This window comes from Elephas maximus, chromosome 9 (assembly GCF_024166365.1).
Source record: "Elephas maximus indicus isolate mEleMax1 chromosome 9, mEleMax1 primary haplotype, whole genome shotgun sequence".
NCBI classification, from domain to species: Eukaryota; Metazoa; Chordata; class Mammalia; order Proboscidea; family Elephantidae; genus Elephas; species Elephas maximus.
This window is the reverse complement of record NC_064827.1, coordinates 48,021,178-48,040,864: the sequence shown is the minus strand read 5'-3', so window position 1 is coordinate 48,040,864 and position 19,687 is coordinate 48,021,178. Positions and strand designations below refer to the sequence as shown.

Sequence of the window (19,687 nt, the reverse complement as noted above, 5' to 3'; positions counted from 1 at the left end):
ATAACAAAGTGTAATAAGAAAACATTCTGCATCCTACTTTGGTGAGTGGCGTCTGGGGTCTTAAACGCTAGTAAGTGGCAATCTAAGATGCATCAATTGGTCTCAACCCACCTGGAGCAAAGGAGAAAGAAGAACACCAAAGACGCAAGGAAAATTTGGGCCCAAGGGACAGAAAGGGCCACATAAATCAGAGACTCCATCAGCCTGAAACCAGAAGAACTAGACGGTGCCTGGCTACCACCAATGACTGTCCTAACAGGGAACACGACAGAGAATCCCTGATGGAGCAGGAGAAGAGTGGGATGCAGACCTCAAATTCCAGTAAAAAGACCAGACTTAATGGTCTGAGACTAGAGGGACCTCAGAGTTCATGGCCCCTGGACTCTCTGTTAGCCCCAAATTAAAACCATTCTCAAAGACAACCCTTCAGACAAAGATTAGACTGGACTATAAGACATAAAATGATAGTGGTGAGGAGTGTGCTTCTTAGCTCAAGTAGACATATGAGACTATGTGGGCAGCTCCTGTCTGGAGGTGAGATGAGAAGGCAGAGGGGTACAGGAGCTGGTTGAATGGACACGGTAAATACATGGTAGTGAGAAGGAGTGTGCTGTCACATTGTAAGGAGGGCAACTAGAGTCATATAACAATGTGTGTATAAGTTTTTGTATGAGAAACTGTGTTGAGATGTAAGCTTTCACTTAAACCACAATAAAACAGAATAATAAAAAATAAGTCACATGTGACCTAGGGGCTCCTGTGTTAGACACAGCAGTTTAGAGCTGGGATTAAAACCCTGACAGTCAGGCTCCAGAGCCCATGCTCTTTACCACTGTGCTCTACTTTCTTGTTTAAATCTTTTCTTATGGGAATTTTAAAACATACACAGAACTAGAGAGAATACTAGAATGCATGGCATGTACCCGTCGCCCTGTTTCAGTAGACATCAATATCTTGTTTCATCTCTGCTCCCACCCCAGTTCCCTATTGCACTATCCACACCCTTACTGGTTTACTTTTAAATAAATCTCGGACTTCGTATTATTTCATATGTGAGTATTAGGCATGTCTCTAAAAGGGAACCCTGGTGGCGTAGTGGTTAAGAGCTCGGCTGCTAACAAAAAGGTTGGCAGTTCCAATCCACCAGCCGCTACTTGGAAACCCTATGGGGCAGTTCTGCTCTGTCCTGCATTGTCACTATGAGTCAGAATCGACTCAACAGCAATGGGTTATCTCTAAAAGATAAATACTCTTATTCAACATATCTTAATAACCATATCATTCTCTCACCTAGAAACAGTTTACAATTCTTTAATATCATTAGGTACCCATCAATTTTCAGATTTCTCTGATTGCTTTGTAAATGTCTTTTTGCAGATGGTTTGTTTGAATCAGGGGATCCAGACAAGCTCCACGTATTGCACTGGTTGCTGTGTCTTTTATCTCTGAAGTCTATTTTGATTTTTAAAGGTTCCTCTTTTGCCCTTGCCATCTAATTGTTGAAGAAGCCAGATAATTTGACATGTAGGGTTTCCCATATTCTAGAGTGTGCCAGTTACATCCCCATGGTGGTGTTGAATGTGTTTCTCTATACCCTTTGTGGGTAGTTAAATATAGAGACTTGATCAGCATTGGGTCCAGTTTTTTGTAAGATCGTTTCCTAAGTAGTACAGCATTCTTCTTATTGTATCATATTCACCAGTTGTCTTTCATTTAGCAGCCAAGTGTGTTAACCATTTGCACCGCCCAGGAACTCCACTGTATCATATTGTGTGGCACATATTATCTGGCTATCTCTTTTAGTGACGAAAAGATTCATCAGTAGATTCAAGTGCTACCAGCCTGACCCATCCATAACAACCAAAAAAAAAAAAAAACAAACACTTGTAGCTATCAAGTTGATTCTGACTCATGGTGACCACATGTGTTACAGAATAGAATTGCTCCGTAGCATTTTCTTGGCTGTAATCTTTATGGGAGTAGACTACAGCAGATCGCCAGGCTTTTCTTCCACAGCTGGCTGGGTGGGTTCAAACCGCCAACCTTCAGGTTAGTAGTCGAGCGCAAACCATTTGTGCCACCCAGGCACCTGACCCAGTGTGTCTCGAACTTGAGCATGCACCAGAACCCTCTGGAGGGCTTGTTAAGACCAGATTCCTAAACCCTACAGAGTTTCTTATTCAGTAGGTCTGGGGTGGAGAAAGATGTGGCAGTCTACTCCCATAAAGATTACAGCCTTGGAAACCCTGTGGGGCAGTTCTACTCTGTCCTACAGGGTCGCTCTGAGTCAGAATCAGAAAACCAAACCATGCAACCAAAAACCAAAACCAAACCCAGTGCCATCGAGTCGATTCCGACTCATAGCGACCCTATAGGACAAAGTAGAACTGCCCCATAGAGTTTCCAAGGAGCGCCTGGCAGATTTGACCTGCTGAACCTTTGGTTAGCAGCCGCAGCACTTAAGCACTGGCCACCAGGGTTTCCAACCATGCAACAGGTTTGGTTTTCTTGGTTTTGGGATAGTGTCACCAGAATTGGCATTTCAAACAAGTTCCCAGGTGATACAGATGCTGCTGGTCAGGGACCACCCTTTGAGAAACATCACATTACATCCCCCACTAGCCTTTCACCTAATACACTTTGGAATCACCTGGGAAGCTTAAAAGGTGCCCATGCCTGAGTCCCACGCCCAGTGACTCTGATTTAAATGATTCTGACGTGCAGTCAAAGTTGCAAACCGCTGCCCTAATGGCTTTCACAGTCCGCTGGGCTGTCGGGGTCATGGCTCATGCCTCTTTCTTACCTGTCACACCGTCTCATCTTCTCCTGCTCAGCAGCCATTTTCCTGAGAGGTATAAGCCCATGGAGTGCAGTAGCTGAATTATTCATCTCTGATTCCCTACCCTGCCCCAACACAGGCCCCGGAACAGAAGTAAGCCCTAAGCAAACACTGGATGAAGATTGATGAATGAATGAAATCATATCCACCTCTCTTTGCACACCTTCTTGGATTTTCTGCTTTAAAATGTTCTGTTCTTTGGTTCGAGGATCCCTGGTGACACAGTGGTTTAGAACTCGGCTGCTAACCAAAAGGTTGGCAGGTTGAATTCACTAGCCACTCCATGGGAAAAAGATGCAGCGGTTTGCTTCTGTAAAGATGACAGCCTTGGAAACCTTATGGGGCAGTTCTGCTCTGTCCTATATGGTCGCTGTGAGTCAGAATTGACTCGACAGCAACAGGTTTGGTTTTTGGTTTTAGATTCTCTGGTTCAGGATGCTGGGCTCTCCGTGAAATCAGTTCTAGAGCCCTCTCTTGCACAGGCAAGTAGTCAAAATCAGGATTACTGGTGACTTACAATAGAATCGTTGCATTAAATCATATTAAAACACAAGTTTTACGGAGACTTCAGTGGTAGGGTGACCAATCTGTCCCTCTTTGCTTGAGACTTTCCTGGCTTTAGCTCTGAAAGTCCTGCATCCCAGGTATCCCCACAAAACCCAGGCAAAGGGAGACAGTTATTTATCCTACCTCTGTTTTTTTTTCTGTGGAGAGAGGCAAAGCCTCTTGCTTTGAAGGAAGGAAGACACGACCCCTGTTGGGTGGGACCCTGAGGTCCCAGACTGGATCTCACCCTGTTACTTTAGACCCTGTGGCTGCCTAATGGAAAGCAAAAATGAAGACACCTGTGCTGAGAGGTGGCCGCTGTAAACCAGACACTGGCCTCAGATTAACAGAAGCCCGAGCCATTGTTTTTGCATTGGCCTCATATGCATTTGAAAGTTGATAGGAAAGAAGCAAGACAAATGCAGAACTGATGTGTTCGAAATATGGTGCTGGTGAAGAATATTGAATATTGACTGCCAAAAGAATGAACAAATCAGTCTTAGAAGAAATACAACCAGAATGTTCTTAGAAGCGAGGATGGCCAGACTTCCACTGGCTTACTTTGGACACGTCATCAGGAAAGAACAATCAGTAGAGGCCAGGCAGAAACAAAGAAAACCCTCAATGAGATGGATTGACGCAATACCCACAGCGGTGGAATCAAACGGACCAATGATGATTATGAAGATGATGCAGGCCTGGGCCACGTCTCTTTCTGTTATACTTAAGGTTGCCACAAGTCAGACTCGATTTATAAGCAACTAACAAGAACAACAGTTGTGGATAAAAGCAGTGGGGAGAAAACCAGTAACCAGGTGCTGTAGGGTGGATTCCGACTCATAAGGACCTCGTGTGTGTCAGAGTAGAACTGTGCTTCAACAGGATTTTCAATGACTGGTTTTTCAGAAGTAGGTCATCAGGCCTTTCTTCCAAGAAGCCTCCGGGTGGACTTGAACTGCCATCATTTTGGGTGGCAGCTGAGGCGTTAATAGTTTGCACCACCCAGGAACTAGGAAGAAGTAGCAGAGATCTGTGGGTTTTATTTCTGCCTGGTAAGAAAGGAAGCCTCCATAGAAAATCGCTGGTTAAATAGAAGCCTGCGTTTACAGCAGGGGCCTTGACCCCAAATGGGCCTCAGTTTCTGAGTTCAGCATTCCACCACACCACCCCCTGCACCTGCCTGGGAGGGATAAGAGGCCCTGATAAGGATTCAGGATGAATTAGAAAGGAACTTTCCAGTCAAGTTTGGGGCCAAGGTCAGGATATGGATAATAGTCAAGGATTGGAGAGCAAGGGACCCACCCGTAATTAGATGTTTATTGTGTTAATTCTAGGTCTTTGTGTATCACCTTCAAATAGAGTATTTAGTCTTACTGTTTTAGCCGTAATGTTTCTTTCTTTTTAACAACTGGGAAATTTGCGGTTCTAACCTCCCTCTGTTAACTGTGGCCATGACATAAGTGGTAGGGTTCAGACCCTCTCACAGGACACAGCTTACTGTGCCCACAAGGTCAAGTTTTAGGTCAGAAAAAATAACTTAAAATATTAGATGTGGAACCACAAACTTACAAAGGGACAAGGGTGGCCAGCCATGCCAGACTCCCACCCATCCCAGCCATTCAAAGACAAAATCAGATACTTTCATTCCTTCCCTGAGGCCACAAACAGTGCAATTAATGAACAATCTACTGTGCTGGTTTGTGCCACACCCAATTTGGGTTCATTTTCAACCACCCTGCAGCTAACCCTTGTCCTATAATGATTTAGGGCTGGGCGACATAGAGGGGCCTTTGGGGGCACACAGCCCCAAGGCTTCAGCTCTCTGTCTCTGCTCTCTCATACACACAAACACACTGTTTCTCTCTCTCTCTCTCTCTGTCACAGAGGAACACGTGGTATAGCAGGAAGAGGGGTCACAGGACAGGACTCAGTTCTGCTTCCCCTTCCACTGCTCCCATAGCAGTATGATCTTGGTCAGGTCCCTTCCCCTGCACCTCCATTTTCTCATTCATCAAATGGAGATGGGAATCCCACCCACCTCGCAGCAGAGTTGTAAGGGATGGGAAAGGCAGTGCGGCATTCCACAGTCAGGCATTTAAGGAATCAATTCAATAAATAGCTAAATCCTTTTTGGAGGCGGGGAACTCACAGTCCTCCGAGCCTAATCCTGTGGCATCGAGCTTGCTAAGCATGCATGGGGTAGAATCACCAGAACCATGCCCCCTGCTTTGTGCCCCGAGCCTGGCTCGGGGTGCCACACCTGAGAAGCCCCGCTGTAGCTTTGATGTGGTCCCAGCTGGATGGGATGGGGCATGATGCCATGGGAGAACCTGGCCCAGATCAGCCATCCTGGCCCATCCCGAGGGTGAGGGCCTCACAGTGCTCCGGGCCGCTGTGATCTGCATTTCCAGGCAAGTGCCTGCTTGTGGGGAAAAGGAAACTCCTGCTCTCTGATTCCTGAGTCATTAAACTCACACATGCATGAATGCGCACATGCACGCGTTCATACACAGCTGCACACAGCCACGTATGTGCACACCCATCAGCAGTACGGGTGAGGCACATAAGCACCCACTGACGCATATGTGTATCACGGATGCACAGACGTGCACACATGCAAAGGTACACAGTGCACACACACCGAATGTTTGCAGAAGCTCACCTGTGTGTATATATACACTCACACCCTGCACAAAGGGAGAGGCAGCCTTGCCTGGTGCCACCCCATCCCCCCCCCTCTGTAATTTCCTTCCCTGGTAGCAGGTCTGGAAGAACCTTGGCAGTGGAGATAAAGCACTGGGGTGGGGCGGGAAGAGGAGTTTGTGGGGGAGGAACAGGGCGGAAGGGCACTGATGTTCACGCTGCTCCACTCCCAGGCCAGCTGGCTTCTTCACCAGAGGCCAGCAGCCCCCTTTGGAGAGGCGTCCACCCAGGGCTTAGCCTCCCAGGGCCTGGTTTTCTGTAAAGTGGGGGTGATAATGATCATGTTACTTCTCCCTCAGGGCTGAGGTGGGATGCGAGGGCATGACAGAGCTCTTGTCAGCATCTATGTTACCTGCAGGAACCTGGAGCTGGAGGCTCTGAGACAGAGCTGGGCTTGGCTCCCAGCTCCACCATTGACTGCCTAGCTCTGGGACCCCAGGCAGGTTACTTCCCTTCTGGCTTCAATCCCTGTGTCTGTAATGGGGATCAAGGGAGCACGTACCTATTAAGTTCATACGTGGAAAACACTTGGAATGGCGCCTGGGACCATAGCAAGCACTCAAAAAACATGAGTTGTTACTGCCATAGAGATAACCGTGAGCTGGAGAAGAGTTGTTTCCAGACCCTGCCAGAGCTGGCCCTCAGGTGCTGCGCAGAGCCCCAGGGCGGCCCACGGGTGCAAAGACAGGCTGTGAAAGGAGAGTGCTGGGAGTGGCCATAGGGCCCAGACTGTTGAGGATGAGAAGGTCATGCTGACTTCAGCCGCTCTGATATGACCGGCTCTCTTGCCCCACAGCCTGCCATGTGCACTCAGGCACCAAGCCTAGCTGATTTCCCTCCTTGGTATTTCATTGTGTCTGCACTGCCCTGCTCCAGCCCAGGTAACCATGCCTCTCACCTATTCTAACCTCTCTTCCATTCAGTAGCCAGAGGAATCCATCTACAAGTGAAATCTGGTCCTCTCATTCCCGCTTTCAACCCTCAGTGGCTCCCCATTGCCCTCAGAGCTTGTCTTAGTTATCTAGTGCTGCTATAACAAAAATACCACAAGTGGATGGCTTTATCAAAGAGAAATTTATTGTCTCTCAGTCTAGGAAGCTAGAAGTCCAAATTCAGGGTGCCAGCTCCAGGGGAAGGCTTTTTCTCTCTCTTGGCTCTGGGGGAAGGTCCTTGTCATCAATCTTCCCAGGTTGACGAGCTTCTCAGAGCAGGGACCCCCGGGTCCAAAGGAAATGCTATTCTCCTAGCTCTTGTTTCTTGGTAGTATGAGTTCCCCCTGTCTCTCTGCTTGCTTTTCTATATTAAAAGATATTGACTCAAGACGCAACCTAATCTTGTAGATTGAGTCTTGCCTCATTAACATAACTGCCTTAATCAGCCTCATTAACGTCATAGAGGTAGGATTTACAACACATAGGAAAATCAGATCAGATGACAAAACGGTGGACAGAGACATGCTGTTGTTAGGTGCCGAGTTGGTTCCAACTCATAGCGACCCTGTGCACAACAGAACGAAACATTGCCCGGCCCTGCGCCATCCTTACAATTGTTGTTATGCTTCAGCTCATTGTTGCAGCCACTGTGTCAATCCACCTCGTTGAGGGTCTTCCACTTTTCTGCTGACCCTGTACTCTGCCAAGCATGATGTCCTTCTCCAGGGACTGATCCCTCCTGAAAACTTGTCCAAAGTATATAAGACGCAGTCTCACCATCGTTGCTTCTAAGGAGCATTCTGGTTGCACTTCTTCTAAGACAGATTTGTTCGTTCTTTTGGCAGTCCATGGTATATTCAATAATCTTTGCCAACACCACAATTCAAAGGTGGTGTTGTCAACTTTTCTTCAGTCTTCCTTATTCATGTCCAGCTTTCATATGCATATGATGTGATTGAAAATACCATGGCTTGGGTCAGGCGCACCTTAGTCTCCAGGGTGACATCTTTGCTCTTCAACACTTTGAAGAGATCCTTTGCAGCAGATTTGCCCAATGCAATGCGTCATTTGATTTCTTGACTGCTGCTTCCATGGCTGTTGATTGTGGATCCAAGTAGAATGAAATCCTTGACAACTTCAATCTTTTCTCCATTTATCATGATGTTGCTCATTGGTCCAGTTGTGAGGATTTTTGTTTCCTTTATGTTGAGGTGTAACCCATACTGAAGGCTGTGGTCTTCGATCTTCATTAGTAAGTGCTTCAGGTCCTCTTCACTTTCAGCAAGCAAGATTGTGTCATCTGCATAACGCAGGTTGTTAAGGAGTCTTCCTCCAATCCTGATGCCCCGTTCTTCTTCATATAGTCCAGCTTCTCGTATTATTTGTTCAGCATACAGATTAAATAGGTATGGTGAAAGAATACAACCCTGACGCACACCTTTCCTGACTTTAAAACAATCAGTATCCCCTTGTTCTGTCTGAACAACTGCCTCTTGATCTATGTAAAGGTTCCTCATGAGCACAATTAAGTGTTCCGGAATTCCCATTCTTCGCAATGTTATCCATAGTTTGTTATGATCCACACAGCCAAATGCCTTTGCATAATCGATAAAACACGGGTGAACATCCTTCTCGTATTCTCTGCTTTCAGCCAGGATCCATCTGACATCAGCAATGATATCGCTGGTTTCACGTCCTCTTCTGAAACTGGCCTGAATTTCTGGCAGTTCCTTGTCGATATACTGCTGCAGCTGTTTTTGAATGATCTTCAGCAGAATTTTGCTTGCGTGTGTTATTAATGATATTGTTCTATAATTTCCACAATAACTGGGAATCATGGCCTAGCCAAGCTGACGCACATTTTGGGGGGACACAATTCAACTGTGACAGAGCCTGAATTCCTTAACAGGGCTCCTAAGGCAATCTGGATCCTGCCTCCTGTTCCCCATCTCTTCCCTCCAGGTTTCCTGTGCTCTGGTCACACCAAGCACAGGCAGCCATTTGCTAGTGACCATTGACTGGAGCCAGCAGGGACCTTCATGGGGCATTGTATTAGTCAGGATAAGTAGGCTGTGCTCTGTGACAAATAGCCCCACTCTCTCAGTGGTCACTCTACAAGTTTATTTCTCCGCCTTGCTATATGTCAGCTGAGGGAGGTGCTCTGCTCCACAGAGTCCCTCAGGCGCCCAGGGTGATGGAGGCTCCACAGTCTTGTAGCCGCACTGTTTGGAACATGTGGCCTTCTCGTCACTTCAGCCAAGGATGGTCACAGGCAGGCCTTAATGATTTAGCCTGGAAGTGACACATGGCAACTCCAATCATGATATGAGCCCTTCAAATTGCAGCTGCAGTGCCACCTCCTTTGGGGAGTTCTCCCTGACTGCCATGTACAAACCTCCATTATTGCCCACAGTACACAGGGTCCCAGTGGCCAGACTCCCTAGTGGCCTCACCCACATGATTCTGTAAGGGCTGGGTGGAGGCTTACCTCTCCGAGCCCCCAGTGCACGGTACCAGGCCTAGTTACACAGTGATGCTCTGTAAATTTCAAGCAAAGTCAGCACTAGATGATGGTGGAAGGAAGCTCAAGATGCCTGGATAATAATAGTGGCAGTAATTGCTACTGGTTTTCAAGTAAGTATCTGCCATGTGCTGCAAGATCTAAGTGCATCATTTAATGTAATCCTTATGGCAAGTCTATGAGAAAGATATTCCTGTTATCCCCATTTTACAGATAAGGAAACTGAGGCTGCTTATGTTAAGCCACTGGCCCATACAATTGGTAAGAGGCAGAGTTGGAATCTGAGCCTAGGCAGGCTGGCTCCAGAGAACACACTAGTAGCCACTTCGCTGGGGGCAGGGGGAAGGAGGTTTGGGCTGTCTGGTGAGATGATGGGGAGGGAGGGAATGTGATGAGTTCTCTTGTGGTTTTCTACCTTTTTGTGTTCACACTTGGAGGGATAAAAAACCTCAAAACATCAGCAAACAGATGAACAATAATTATACACCATCCCCACCATGTCTCGCCGGGGCTATAGAAACAGGCACAATTACAGGCTGTTCATTCTGTCACTCTTCAGAGCCAATCACTGTCCATATAAAACTGACCACTGTCCTGGTCCCACCCCCTCGTGTATTCTCACAGTGAGATTCCTGGATCTTCTGCTATCCTGTCTCACTTCTCTTGTCCTGATTTGTCTCCCGCAGATGTCATGGCACCCCCAGTACCGGAGCTCCAAGTTCCGCCACGTCTTTGGCAAACCAGCCAGCAAGGAGAACTGCTACGACTCAGTGCCCATCACCCACAGTGTCCATGACAATCACTTCTGTGCTGTGAATCCCCACTTCATTGCAGTCGTGACTGAGTGTGCTGGTGGAGGGGCTTTCCTCGTCATTCCTCTGCACCAGGTAAGGATGTTGAGGAGCCCCAGGCCCAAACAGCTTTCTGGGGACCCCACAGCACAGAGGGAAGTGGGAAGAGCCTGGGTTGCTAGTCCTATATGTGGGTCCAAGTCCTAGTGCCTGTTACTGGCTGTGTGACTTTGGGTAAGTCATTTATTTCACCTCTTTGAGCCTTGGTTTCCTCATTGGGAAAAATATGTCTATCCTGGGATTTCAGCTTCCAGCAGCTGGCCTAGATTTCCAAGGAACTCCTCTCTCCCCCACTGCAAAATAATTCACTCCTGAATAAAATATATTTTTTAATGAATTGCTAGACTCACAGGAAATTGGAGAAGTCTCCAAAGCCACCTCCCTCCCCCAAAAGGAAACAAATGTTGAGCCAAAACCTAGCTAGGAGACAGGGAAGCAGTTAGCAAACAGGAATAACAGGCTTGTCCTGAGGGCAGATATTGATGGTATAGATTGGGGCATATGAAATTGCTGCCATTTAACTGTGTTTGATCCCCCAAAATGTAATTTCATATAATTCAACTTAATAGCAGATCTGTTCAGCATCCCAAGTGTCAGGCTGCTGAATCAGATTCCCTGTCTTGAGCCCGACCCCCAAAGGAGCTAGATAGATTCCAGGTTGGTAGTGGCTCTAGATGAACCAGAAACAGGTATGAAACTTCTCCAAAGGAAAGCAGCCCCAGTATGGACAGGATTCCCACAGGTTTAGCTCAGAAAAATATGAACTCACAGTCGGAGATCACCAAGCATGTAAGCCTCCGTAAGAGTCAGCTGAAACAAAGAACAGACTTAGGCCTCTGAAGGATTTCAGAAGTTAAAATTATATATATTTAGAATCTCATAGACCAGGTTCTCTGCTCATAATGCACTTGAGTTAGAAATCAATACAGATGAAAATTTTAAAATACCTGGAAGTGAAAGTACATCATAAAACTCATGGAATGCAGGAAGAAGTGGTGCTTTAAGGGAAATACTGTATTTTTATGCCAATAATGATCGTGTTACAGGTTGTAGAAAAAATTAGCATAGTGAGCTTACAAAAATATCTCCCGGGGGAGGGCACAGTTGGCAAAAAAACTTATAATGTGTTTCATTTGCATAAAAATATGGTATATAACACTGAATGCTTCTATTAGAAAAGAAGAAAGAGGGGAAACTGACTAAACATTCCACTTAAGAAGTTATAAAAAGAACAACAGTAAATCCAAAGAAAGTCTGAGGAAGAAAATAATAAAGAGCAGAAATCAATGAAAGAAAATGCAAAAATACATTACAAAGGATCGGAAAACCCAGAAGTTTTTTCCTAGAAAAGACCAATAAAATAGACAAACCTCTGGAGCATAAGAGGGAGAAGGTACAAATAATATCAGGGGAAGAAAAAGCCATATAACAGCAGAGCTTTAAAATATAACAAGACACTAATATGAACAATTTTATGTCAACAAATTTGAAAATGTTGACAATACAGGCAAATGTCAATACTGATTCATGTAGAAATAGAAAGCCTGAATAGTCTTGTAACTATTTTTTAAAAATTGAAACAATAAAAATCTCCCTTGGAGAAAACATTAGAAGAAAAAGGCAACCTTTAGAGTGGGAAAGGATATTTGCAATAATGAACATGACAAAGGGCTCATTTCATGAATGTATAATATGGATTTAAAAAAAAAAAGGTTGAAAGGTACTTTGTAGCAGTGGAAATCCAAGTGGCTAATAAACATTTGAAAAAGTGTTCAACGTCCTTAGTAAACCACCATGACATACCAGACTGGCAAAAATGTAAAAAGCTTACAATAAGTAATGGCAAGGATATGGAGCAGTGCAAAAAAATAAATACTTCTGATAGGAGTATAAACTGGCACAGGTGTTTTGGGGAAAAAACTATGATAGTTTCTAGTAAAATGGAAAATATACATACCCTATGACCCAGAAATTCTATACCTCAGTACATACCATCAGTATCATGTGCGTATGTGCCCCAGAACACAATTAGGAGAATGTCCATATGGGCTTTGTTCATATTACCACAAAACTGGAAAAACCCAAATGTCCAAGAATGAATAAATAAACTATGGTATAGTCACACTCCACTACGCATCTGTCAGTTTGTTGTACTGTGGTGGCTTGCATGTTGTTGTGATACTGGAAGCTTTGCCACCAGAATTTCAAATACCTCCAGGATCACCAATGGTGGACAGGTTTCAGCAGACCTTCCAGTCTAAGACAGACTAGGAAGAAGGACGTAGCAGCGTACTTCTGAAAAAATTGGCCAGTGGAAACCTTATGAATAGCAGTGGAATACTGTCTGACATAGTCCCAGAAAATGAGCCCCTTCAGTTGGAAGGCACTCAAAATATAACTAGGAAAGAGCTGCCTCCTCAAAATAGATAAGAACTTAATGATGTGACTGGAGTCAAGCTTTCAGAACCTTAATTTGAGATGTGACATGACTCAAAATGAAAGGAAACAGCTGTAAACATCCATTAATAATCAGAGCATGGAATGTATGAAGTATGAACCTAGGAAAATTGTAAGTAGTCAAAAATGAAATGGAATGCATAAAGATTGATATCCTAGGCATTAATGAGCTAAAATGGACTGGTATTGGCCATTTTTAATCAGACAATCGTATGGTCTACTATGCTGGGAATCAAAAAGAACATTTCAACATCTATCCTGAAGTACAATGCAGTCAATCATAGAATAATATCCATATACCTACAAGGAAGACCTCAAATTTAGTGGCACCAACCACTAATGCCAAAGTTGAAGAAACTGAAGATTTTTGCCAACTTCTGCAATCTGAAGTTGATCAAACATGCAATCAAGATGCATAATTACAGGTCACTGGAAAGCAAAAGTTGGAAACAAAGAAGGATTGGTAGTTGAAAAATATGGCCTTGGTGATAGAAACGATGCTGGAGATCACATGTTAGAATTTTGCATGACCAACGACTTCTTCAATGCAAATATCTTTTTCAACAACATAAACAGTGACTATACACGTGGACCTCACCAGATGAAAAATATAGGTATCAAATCAACTACATCTGTGGAAAGCGATGAGGGAAAAGCTCAATATCATCAGTCAGAACAAGGCCAGGGGATGACTGTGGAACAGACCATCAATTGCTCTTATGCAAGTTCAAGTTGAAGCTGAAGAAAATTAAAACAAGTCCATGAGACCCAAATTATGACCTTGAGTATATCCCACCTGAATTTGGAGACCATCTCAAGAATACATTTGATACATTGAACACTAATGACCAAAGACCAGACCATTTGTGGGAGGACATCATACGTGAAGAAAGCAAGAGGTCATTAAAAAGACAGGAAAGAAACAAAAGACCAAAATGGAGGTCAGAACAGGCTCTGAAACTTCCTCTTGAATGTAGAGCAGCTGAAGCGAATGGAAGAAATAATGAAGTAAAAGAGCTGAACTGAAGATTTCAAAGGGTAGCTTGAGAAGACAAAGTAAAACATTAAAATGAAACGTGCAAAGACCTGAAGTTAAAAAACCAAAAAGAAAGAACGTGCTCAGCATTTCTCAAGCTGAAAGAACTGAAGAAAAAATTCAAGCCTCAAGTAGCAATTTTGAAGGATTCTATGGGCAAAATGTTGAATGACGCAGGAAGCATCAAAAGCAGATGAAAGAAATACACAGAGTCACTGTTCCGAAAAGAATTGTTCGACATTCAACCATTTCAAGAGGTAGTATATGATTAAGAACCAATGGTACTGAAGAAAGAAGTCCAAGCTGCACTGAGGGCATTGGTGAAAAACAAGGTTCCAGGAATTGATAGAATACCAACTGAGATGTTTCAACGAACAAATGCAGTGCTAGAAGTGCTCACTTGTCTATGCCAAGAAATTTGGAAGACAGCTACCTGGCCAACCAACTGGAAGAGATCCATATTTGTGCCCATTCGAAAGATAGGTGATCCAACAGAATGCAGAAATTATTGAATAATCTCATTAGTATCACATGCATGTAAAATTTTGCTGAAGATCATTTAAAAGTGGCTGCAGCAGCAGTACATCAACAGGGAACTGCCAGAAATTCAAGCCGGATTCAGAAGAGGTCATGGAATGAGAGATATCATTGCTGATGTCAGATGGAACTTGCTTGAAAGCAGGAATACCAGAAAGATGTTCACCTGTGTATTATTGACTATGCAAAAGCATTCGACTGTGTGGATCATAACCAATTATGAATAACATTGTGAAGAATGGAAATTTCAGAACACTTGTGTTCATGAGCAACCTGTACAGAGACCAAGAGGCAGTCATGTGAACAGAGCAAGGGAAAACTGCATGGTTAAAAGTCAAGAAAGGTGTGCCTCAGGGCTGCATCTTTTTACCATACTTATTCAATCCGTATGCTAAGCAAATAAATAACCCGAGAAGCTGGACTATATGAAGAAGAATGTGGCATCAGGATTGGTGGAAGACTCATTAACAATCTGCAATATGCAGATGACACAAACTTGCTTGCTGAAAGTGAAGAGGACTTGAAGCCCTTATTGATAGAGATAAAAGACTGCAGCCTTCAGTATGGATTACACCTCAACATAAAGAAAACAAAAATCCTCACAACTGGACCAATAAGCAACGTCATGATAAACAGAGAAAAGATTTCATTTAACTGGGATCCACAATCAATGCCCATGGAAGCAGCAGTCAGGAAATCGAATGACGTACTGCATTGGGCAAATCTGTTGCAAAAGACCCCTTGGAAATGTTAAAATGCAAAGATGTCACTTTGAGGACTAAGGTACGCCTGACCCAAACCATGATATTTTCAATATGCATGCAAAAGCTGGGCAAGGAATAAAGAAGACCAAAGAAGAACTGATGCCTTTGAATTATGGTGTTGGCAAAGAATATTGAATATACCATGGACTGCCAGAAGAACGAACAAGCCTGTCTTGGAAGAAATGCAGCCAGAGTGCTCCTAGGTAGCTAGGATGGCGAGACTTCATCTCATATACTTCGGAAATATTATCAGGAGGGACCAGTTCCTGGAGAAGGACATCATGCTTGGTAAAGTAGAGGGTCATTGAAAAAGTGGAAGACTATGGATGTGATGTATTGACACCATGCAAGAATGCAACAGTGGGCTCAAACATAGTAATGATTGTGAGGATGGCGCAGGACCTGACAATGTTTAATTCTGTTGTACATAGGGTCACTATGAGTTGAAACCAACTTGCCAACACCTAACAACAACAAGTACCTAGTCATACTATTGAATATACAGCCATGAAAAAGAATAAATTATAGATACAAGCAACAACATGGATAAATCTTAAAGACAACGTTGAGTGAAAGAAGCCAAACCATTTGCAAACTGTATCATTCACTTGTCATTTTAAAGTTAAAAATAAGCCATAATAAGCTACACTTTAAGATACGCATAATTGTTGCTACTGTCGCTGTGTGCCATCAAGTTGATTCTGACTCATAATGACCCAATAGGACAGAGTAGAACTGCCCCACAAGGTTTCCTAGGCTGTCGTCTTTATGGGGAGGCCTGGTGGCACAGTGGTTAAGTGCACCGCTACTAACTGAAAGGTTGGTGCTTCAAACCCCCCAGCCACCTTGAAGGAGAAAGATGGGGCAGTCTGCTTCTGTATACAGCTTTGGGAATCCCATGGGGCAGTTCTACTCTGTCCTACAGGGTCATTATGAGTCTAAATAGACTGGACTGCAGTGGGATTGGTTTTTTTGTTTGTTTGTTTAATCATTATGGGAGCAGATATCTCCCACAAAGCAGCCGGTGGGTTCAAACTGCCAGCTGGTGGGTTCTAGCTGCTGGCTGGTGGGTTCAACCTTTCTGTAAGCAGCTGAGCACTCAACCATTGCACTACCAGGGCTCCTTGGTGCATAATTAAGTAGTAATATTTTAAAGAAAAACCAGGAAGGGACTACCATGAAAATTAGAATAATAGGTAACCCTTGGAGGAGGAAGTGGGTTATATTGGCAAATGTCCCATGGGGCACCTTCATGCTAGTAACAGTTCCTTTCTTGACCCAGGAGGGTGGCAGTTATATGGGTAATTTATTTTCCAACAATTTATTAAGCTGAACATTTACATTTTATACACATTTTCTGCATTTTTTTTTATATTTCATACATACACACACATACAGAAGACACAAGGCCCAGATGGCTTTATAGGCAAGTTCTATACAACTTTCAAGGAACAGGTTATTCCAATCCTTTTCAAATTCTTCCAGAGAATGGGAAAGGAGGGGTGACTCTCCTCCTCATTCTGTGAGGTTGCTGCAACCTTGATGGCAAACCAGACAAAAGCAAGAAAGAAATTACAACCTCACTCAGGAAGATGAGTGCAAAATTACTGTTCTTAGGTGCCACCAAGGTGGTTCTGATTCATAGCGACTCTATAGGACAGGGTAATCCTGCCCCAGAGGGTTTCCAAGGAGCGGCTGGTGGATTTGAATTGCTGACCTTTTGGCTAGCAGCCAAGGACTTAACCACTATACCACCAGGGCTCCACAAAATTACTAGCAAATCAAATTTAGTACTGAATTAAAAAAAAAGGATTCTGACCAAGTTTAATTTATTCCAGAAACTAAAGGTGGTTATAAGGACCTCGGTGGCGCAATGGTTAAAGTACTCGGCTGCTAACAAAAAGGTTGGTGGTTCAAACCCACCTCGCGGCTCCATAGGAAAAAAAAAAAAACATTGCCATGGGGTTGATTCTGACTTATAGCGACCCTATAGGACAGAGTAGAACTGCCTCATTAGATTTCCAAGGCTATAATCTTTTACAGAAGCAGACTGCCACATCTTTCTCCCATGGAACAGCTGGTGGAATCGAACTGCTGACCTTTCAGTGAGCAGCTGTGTCCTTTAACCACTGTGCCACCAGGGCTCCGACATTTTGACAAATTTGTTTTTTAATCTCTTTCTTTGTGTGTGTGTGTGTATGTATTTTTCTTTTTTTGAAACTGTTGAAAGAAATTAGAGATACCAGGACCTTTCACACGTAAATACTGACCTTCAGTTTGTGTCTGTTGAAAGAAATTAGAGATACCAGGACCTTTCACACGTAAATACTGTCCTTCAGTTTGTGTCTTCCCAAAACAAGGGCATTCTGTTACATAACTACATTTGGGAAATATAACATTGGCACAATGATAATTATAATATCCAATCCATATTCATATTTCACCAATTGCCCCAATAATGTCCTTTATAACAATTTTTTTCCTAATACAGTTTGCAATTCAGGGTCGAGCATTGCATTTCATTGTCATATCTCTTAGTCTTCTTTACTTCATGATGTTAACATTTTTTAAAGAGTAAAGGTCAGTTGTTTTGTAAAATCTGGATCTGTCAAATTGTTTCTTCATGATTAGACTCACATTATCAGTTTTTGGGCAAGAATATTATGTAAGTGATGTTGTATCCTCAGTTCCTTACATCATGGGTACAGGATGTCATTTTGCCCCATTATTAGTGATATTAACTTGATCTCTTTGTTGTTGTTGTTGTTGTTAGGTGCTGTCGAGTCGGTTCCGACCCATAGCAACCCCATGTACAACAGAATGAGACACTGCCTGGTCCTGCACCATCCTCACAATCATTGTTATGCTTGAGCGCATCGTTGCAGCCACTGTGTCAGTCCATCTCGTTGAGGGTCTTCCTCTTTTTCGCTGATCCTCTACCAAGCATGACATTCTTCTCCAGGGATTGGTCCCTCCTGATAACATGTCCAAAGTATGTGAGATGCAGTCTCACCATCCTTGCTTCTAAGGAGCATTCTGGTTGTAATTCTTCCAAGACAAATTTGTTCATTCTTTTAGCAATGCATGGTATAGTCAATATTCTTTGCCCACACCAGAATTCAAAGGCTTCAATTCTTTGGTCTTCCTTATTCATCTTCCAGCTTTTTCATGCAGACGAGGCCATTGAAAACACCATAGCTTGAGTCAGGCACACTTTAGTCTTTGCTTTTCAACACTTTAAAGAGGTCTTTTGCAGCAGATTTGCCCAATGCAATGCATCTTTTGATTTCTTGACTGTTGCTTCCATGGGTGTCGATTATGGATCTAAGTAAAATGAAATCCTTGACAACTTCAATCTTTTCTCTGTTATTATGATGTTGCTTATTGGTCCAGTTGTAAGGATTTTTGTTTTCTTTATGTTGAGATGTAATCCGTACTAAAGGCTGTAGTCTTTGATCTTCATCAGTAAGTGCTTCAAGTCCTCTTCACTTTCAGCAAGCAAGGTTGTGTCATCTGCATAACGCAGGTTGTTAATGAGTCTTCCTCCAATCCTGATCCCCCATTCTTCTTCATATAGTTCAGCTTCTCGTATTATTTGTTCAGCATACAGATTAAATAGATATGGTGAAAGAATACAAACCTGACGCACACCTTCCCTGACTTCAAACCACCCAGTATCCTCTTGTTCTGTTCGGAAGACTGCCTCTCCATCTATGCAGAGGTTCCTCAGGAGCCCAATTAAGTGTTCTGAAATTCCTATTCTTCGTAATCCCTTTGTTAAGGTGGTGAGAACTTTTTTTTTTTTACTTTTAGATGAAGGTTTACAGAGCAAATTAGTTTCTCATTCAACAATTAATACACATATTGTTTTGTGACATTGGTTGCCAACCCTGTAATGGAAGGAGGGTTCTTGTCCTGTCCTATTAGCCTATCGAAATAAGACGGGTGCCACACCACCAGTTGCAAGGGAGACAGAAAGTGGAAATTTATTGTCTGCGCAGACAAGGAGCAACGCCGAGTCTAGCAACCATAAGGCCACGTGCTCGCTTTCTGAGGGGTTGGGAAGCTTTTTATTTCCAGTGGCATCTGGGGGTTGGGTTTGGTGCCTGGAACTCTCCGCCCTTAGCCCTCCCATGTCTACATTTGGAGGTCCGGATGTTGAATCATGTCAGTAATGTTCAGGTCCAAGGACAGACTGAGAACACAGACCTTCAAGTCCTGCGCATGGGCCAAAATCTGAGTTCGCACATGCTCAGGATTCTGGCACCAAATTCAAACTGGTTATGGCTGCAGTGTGGTCGGGCCAAACCGCAGTTAGAAGCTGTGGCTTAGTGCGCTGTGCAGGGGGTGGGAAACCGCGGCAGAGCAGGGGGGAAGTCCTGGCGGAGGCTTCAACTCCACGACGCATCAACACTCTCCTCTTCTCGAGCTTGTGTTCCCCACTACCAGCTCTCCTATTCCCTCCTGTCTTCTCTCGTCCTTGCCTCTGGACTGGTGTGCC

At 43.9% G+C, this 19,687-nt stretch overlaps 1 protein-coding gene across 1 annotated transcript in view; it reads left to right on the top strand.

The window, feature by feature from the left end:
• The window catches only part of CORO2A (coronin 2A), a 75,146-nt gene that overhangs the window by 22,864 nt on the left and 32,595 nt on the right, over window positions 1-19,687 (top strand). Inside the window, exon 2 of the mRNA XM_049896954.1 lies at window positions 10,228-10,428. Within this exon, the coding sequence (XP_049752911.1) occupies window positions 10,228-10,428 (201 nt within the window). The remainder of the gene's footprint in view (window positions 1-10,227; window positions 10,429-19,687) is intronic.